The sequence below is a fragment of the Nilaparvata lugens genome, chromosome 4 (assembly GCF_014356525.2).
Source record: "Nilaparvata lugens isolate BPH chromosome 4, ASM1435652v1, whole genome shotgun sequence".
In the NCBI taxonomy this organism is placed as follows: Eukaryota; Metazoa; Arthropoda; class Insecta; order Hemiptera; family Delphacidae; genus Nilaparvata; species Nilaparvata lugens.
Window position 1 is genome coordinate 34941041 of NC_052507.1, and position 6442 is coordinate 34947482.

Genomic DNA, 6442 nt, shown 5'->3' on the forward strand with positions numbered 1-6442 from the left:
CAGTTGACGACTCTGGTGTGCCCGCCGCAAAGTAGACCCACGATAATCCACGCCACTCCAACCCACGCCGTGGAAGGTTTTGTAAACCATTACTATAGAATTTTTCATAATCAATCAGCTTGTATGTTCGTAGCCTTGTATGTTGCATGAAGAGTTGAAGATCAGCTTGTTCCGTTTCAAATACTATAAATTAATATTGTATCACAAAATTTCAAGTTACGAATCCGATTGAATGGTTTTAATCTCCAGCTGACAAGTGTATTATTCATTGCATGCATTACACAGATGTCTGGAGAAGCCTAGCAAAAAAAACATCCCACGGCGTGGGTTGGAGTGGCGTGGATTAGCGTGGGTCTACTTTCCGGCGGGCCTAAACTCGGCATAAGAGTTTCCGAGCTCGGGATTCAGCTAAGTTCTATCTAGACTTAAAACAGTTGGAGTCAGAAAATTGGCTTTCCGAATCGGGACGTAGTCGTAGTTTTTATGATAATCTTCATTTTCTCATTTCTACAATAAATTGGAAACGTTTTTCCTTGACGAAATGAAACATTCCTAAATAATTAAAAATAACTTAAGTCTATAAGTCTAGAACTTAGCTGAATCCCGAGCTCGGAAACCGGCCCTCAGCTGTAGGCTATTATCATAATAATCCTTATTTTAATTATATTCAGGAATAATTTTTATGAATCAAATTTCCGGGACAGTAGGCCTAATAGATAAACACAATATTTGAAATGTACATAACTTTATTCATTTGATTCATAGAAAAATAGACTAGGCTAATCAATGAAGCAAATATTGTACGTAGTTCAGTATATTACAGACAAACATGAAAATATTTTACATAAATATATATTCTTTAGATAGTTTAAACCATTTTTATAGAAAATCACAAACGTTAGATTTCTAATTTGGTAACATATGGCTTAATAACTGCTATGGAAATTGAAATAAAATCTGATGCAATTTGTATGTGAAACATTTTCCATTTAAGCACAGCAGTTTCCTATTTTTAAAGGTAACGTAAATGAAGATGGATTAATAAATGCAAAAAGATAGTTTGATTTACAATACCAAGTAAAAAAACCTAAACATCATCCCTATTCAAAAAATTGAAAATATAGATCCTTATCGGCAATAATACTATTTTATTTGTAAAGAAATTATTGTTTCTGCAACGTAATATAAAATAAGTAGATGTGTTTGGAATAATATTAACGCGAAGCGTGAGTAATATTAATTAGGTACTACTGAGCCTACATGTCTACACAATAATATAACAGTAATGGATTACTAATCATTTCAAATGACATTTGAATTTAAATACTACTTCTACCATTCAATTAAACCTTTGTAAGCCGGTGGGCTACGATACCTATTTGATTTTCACATCTTGCAATGCATATTTTCATTATAGTGCATTTCCTTCATTTTCATCTTATTTGTTAATATAGTTTGGATTCTTCTACTCTTCGGAATATTTGAAAAACAAAGTTATTAATACTGTATTCAAAATAATAATTCACCAACCAAATAATCATCTACATTTGAGTGGAATGGTCAGCATCAAATAATATCGCAAGAAACAGTTCTTTCAAAACAAAAAACTTAATAGATCACTACTTTTATTTTTACAATAGTATAGTACTTGAAGCAAGGAATGGACGCGTTTCAAGGTGCTAGGTCGATCTTCAGAGCAGAAGGAGTACCTTGATAAACCTTGAGTATTAAGCAAGGTAACACGTGTTCCAGTACCAAGATAATCCTTGTTCACGCTGAAGATGGGACAGTGCCATGAATCGCGTTCGGACTTGGCTCAAAATTTAAGTACCTACTGTACTGTTGAGTTTTTGCAAAAGGAACTCAGTTACTATTAGATTATAAGTAGAAGAAAAACTTGAAAAAAATTATACGGTATTGAATTCGGACATAACATTTGGATTATTGTTCAATTAATTATTATCTTCTAAACATTTCAAATATAGGCTATCCAAGTTAATGACATTATAATAGTATAAAAATAGCATTTTTCATGCCCAATTCTGAGCAAGTCATAGTTTTTTTTTATGAAAAATTGATATTTCACTAAAAAGGATTATCCCTTATCAAACGAAGTTAGGTCTTTGAAAACGTCTTCTGTAGGCTACCAATCATCCTTGAAATTGTAATAATTAAAAAACTTGCGATGCTTGTAACCTTTTGAGTATAGAGAGAAATCATTGATACTCATACTCAATTCTCAATGAATTAGTCTTGGGTGCTTGGATATAGCCTAATGGAAAAATCAAGGAAGTCGATTCAAAAATAAATTAACCTTATCATCAGAAAAATTTGTACAAAATAATATCAACACAATAATTTCTACAGTGGAAACATTAGGGAGAGTACCTGCTCAGGTCATATCTTCTTTTTCCATGAAACTTTCAAGTGAATGATTTCCATTCACGATGACTTCTTCAGGGGCTTCTTTGACGTTGGGTGAATTCCTTCCACTTCCTGATGTACGTGATGAAGTTGCTGATGAAGATGAGCTATCACTTTCAGAATCTAGAGTTTCTGAGTCCATAGAACTGTTTCGGGACTGAATCCTCTTCCGTAACCTCTCGTTCTCGGCCTCCAGTTGTTGATTGATCACTGACAGCCTTGATATTTCGTTTTCATAGTCGCGCTTAGATTTCACACGTACTTGAGCTTCATCCTCGCTTATTTTGTCGTCATCATTATTTCTGGAGTTCATTTTTTTCTGCAGAAAGTCAACCTTTTCTTCCAGCTGAATTAATTGTTGTATTAAATCGGCTTTGCTCATGGAAGCCAATGATTCAACGTGAAGATCTTTGTAGGTGTTGGAAAACTCTTTGGTTAGAAACTCAGTTTCGTCGTCGGGTGATGAATAAAAAAAGTCTTCAACAGAATCAGCACTTGTAAAACTAGAATCCCTAGCTCTCGCAGGTCGGTTTCCTACGGAATTTGGTGAATTTGGGGCTTCGACTTCGACGGATGTGTTTGTTTTTGTAAGAAGTCTTTCATCTAATCCTTGGAGATCGGTGTGATCGTTCATAAGAAACTGATTGGTATTGTAGGGAGCAACTGGCTGTCTATTTCTAAACTTAGAGATAGATCGTCGTTTCTGGTATTTTGAACGATTGGATGAATCTTCTTTGTTGTAGGGATTCTTCCTTTTTGGCTTACCTCGACGGGTTTTCTTCTTCCTTTCGTATCGCTCGCCATCCGCTAATTTCGCGGCTTGTTTTGAACTGTAGTTCCGATTCTCGCCACCAGATGGCGTTGCTGAGAGATTAATCTGATCTGTGCACTTTGCTATGGCGTTATTCGTCATGTTGTTTTCGACATTGTCCTTATTCGTCAACACTTCATTTTTCACAATATCACCCATGTTCATTACGCACTTTTTAACAAAATTAAACGTTCACATCACTCAAAATACAATCCGAATTAAGAGAGATTACGAGCTGAAAGTCACTTCACAAGCACGCCACGATAACTGTTCGACTGAGTGGTGTTCCCATTGCAGTGTTTAGTTCAGTAGTAAGCCGTTGGAGTTGGACTTTGGAGCGCTGCAGTCTTTACAGCTTTCTCCCTTCATCCATCGGATCCCCTCTCTCAGTTTTTAACATGCTCAATGGCCCTTTTCCTTTTGCTCTGTTTCTCTAGTGCAGGCAACATGCACAAAACGAGAGAACTTGTAATATTTTAGCAACCAGCACATCAAGCAATTTCGGCATTAGATCATTTAGCAAAATATTTTTGATGCAAAGCTCAACGCTCACATTTTGGAATATTGAAATTTTTACATTAGAGAATCTCAAATACTCACTTTTTACAATACAAAATGAAAATCATCTTATACTTTTAAAATTGGACACCGAGTATATTTTTTGTGCCATACAATAATTTCACGGAAGTCCTCCAAGAAAAAAATCCAAGTTTCAATAAACTCTAAACTCTGCTCTCTTCCAATATTGTAGGCTACACTATCTTAGTACGGCACCGGTAGTGATAAGAAACTTAACTCGTAAATTACTGTCACGATATTAATCTTTTAAAATAGACATGTAATTTAGTTTCAGTTGAACAGACTTTCGCAGTAAGTGGGCTAATTGAAACATGAGGCAAAAATTAGCAAATCACTTCTCATCTATCAATTTTGAAGATAATTTTTGTAGTTGTAAACTGCAGTCAGCAGTTTACAACCACAATATTTTCTTTATTAATATACAGTACCTAATTAATATGGAATAATATTGTACAATCACATTTTTATATCCCTTATTTCACTCCATATCCAATCGAAAACGGTAACATTATTATTCTGTAACGTTAATGCACCGTGTTAGAGCCAATGAATGGCTGGCCCATACACACCGTCGTTAACGTAAGTATTACGTTGCTTTACCATACGTTAGTAATACGTTACCTTCTTTCAAACAAGTCACCTAAACGTTACTGTAACGCCTTTCCTTTTCGATTTCCGGTAGCGTTAGTATCACGTTTCTGGAGAACAATCCTGCAACGAGTACGTTTTGAATACGTTTTCAACTTCAACGTAAATTGTAACGATGCTTCAAGGGCAAGTCGTATATGTTTATGAGGAACGTTTTTAAGCAGCAAGGCCACACTGCAAGTGCGCTATCGCGTCTAGAGAAATAAGAGAAGAAATCACTTGCATTATTTTTAAAATACCCACAGTATAAGAATGGATTCCCACATGTCAGTCCGAGTATCAGTTCCCAGTTCTGTCAGTTGCCAGTATCCGTGTCCGGTTCAGTGAAAATATTCTTCCCTTGAGTTCTAATTGGACTATTCTCACCCAGATGTCGCCGCTGAGTGGGAACGGTTTAGTACTCATATGGTAATAAATTCCCATTATTACTCATGGGAATAATATTTTCACTGAACTAGTCACTTATCAAATACTGATAAATGCGAATCCAGCCTAATGCTGCTAGATGATTGATTGACATTTTTGTACATCATCAAATTTCCTATCAAGTAGCCTAAAGCTGTCGATTGGCTTCCATTATTCTTCAAATAATAAACAAGGGCATTGCAATACAAAAATTCATTTAAAAAATGAGGAATATGATTCTAGTATTAATTGAAACTTTGTACTTATATTGAATAAAATATTGTGTAGGAAGTCGGAAATAGCTATTATGCTCCTCATATTACTGTTAACATCATTACATCCTCTCCATTATTATAACAATTATTTGCGATTATATGACTCATCTATATTTTTTTAACCAGTCTATAGATACATTAGCCACTCCAAAAGATTAGTCATTGTCTGAGTATAATTTCGTCAACCATCATAAGTATATTAAGGTCTAACCATCATTGCTACATTATTATTATTATTATATTATTTAGAACATTATTGTAATGATGTAATGCTATACTATGTTACAACCCACTATAATTATCACAAATACTCACACGATTATCTCATTTGAAAATTGAAACGTGTAATGTGAGGTGATGGCCTGGGCGGTGCATTAATAGGAAAGTGGTAGCGGCTTTGAGTCGAGATGATCTTGTTGCAGGTGTTGGTTTACGGTACGTAATTAGTGGAGCTGTGATGAAGCACGACTCCGAATTTCCGAATAATCAGAATTCTGGTCTGACAAAAATTCAACTTACCTATCATTCTTCTCTCTTCTGTAGAAGTATTCCATACACTACTAGTAGAGATGAAATATTACTATATTTAAATACTATAGTGAGGTCCACGTTATAATGGCAGTGGAGATAGATAGGGGAACAACGTTGCCGATCCTCACTGTCTTGCCTTCTTGACGGTAGCTGATGCAGGTTTATTAAATGTAATTTTAATTGTTCATCTTCATTTAAAATAATAAATTATATTTTATTAAGCAAGAAATTATATTTTTCATCAATTTCATTATGACTTTTCATAATTAGGATGAAATAATGAAATATGTTGTTAATTAATTATTAATGCTACATTGTTAATAAAAGCGATCTGGCAATAGAGCACAGCGAGAAAGAGATAGCGCTATCCGCTTTGTTCAATGATAGACAAGGATAGCAATACCATTGCTAATAAAACACTGTCATTATAACGTGGACCTCACTATAGCAGGTAACCCGTGCTCTGCAAGGGTCTAAATGAAAACTTTATCTATTGAAATCTTGAATAATTTAAAAATAGGCCTATAAACATCCTTGGTGGATTGAGAATCATATGCAACATTTCAAGTTGATCAGTCCAGTAGTTCAGACGTGATGATGCGTCATTCGTGAATTTTCTATCTATTACTTGCATAAGCCGAATTTTTCCTTTATTATATTATAGAAGATTACTATGGGAAAGTATTCTTTCCTCTATGCTACTAGGTAATAGGACCATCAGGAACCGTATTAAAATTGTGAAAGAATACATTTTGAGTGAATGGGGTTC

The 6442-nt window shown here is 34.7% G+C and overlaps 1 protein-coding gene across 1 annotated transcript; it reads right to left on the bottom strand.

The window, feature by feature from the left end:
- Window positions 1-728: 728 nt before the first annotated feature.
- On the bottom strand, window positions 729-3548 carry LOC111060430 (protein HEXIM1). Its single transcript, XM_022348094.2, has one exon. The coding sequence runs from the start codon at window positions 3398-3400 to the stop codon at window positions 2393-2395; it is 1008 nt and encodes a 335-aa protein (XP_022203786.1). The 5' UTR covers window positions 3401-3548; the 3' UTR covers window positions 729-2392.
- Between the last annotated feature and the right edge of the window lie 2894 nt (window positions 3549-6442).

Coding starts and splice junctions, on each gene's coding strand:
- LOC111060430 (XM_022348094.2), bottom strand. CDS start 3,400: ATGAACATGGGTGATATTGTGAAAAATGAAGTGTTGACGAATAAGGAC.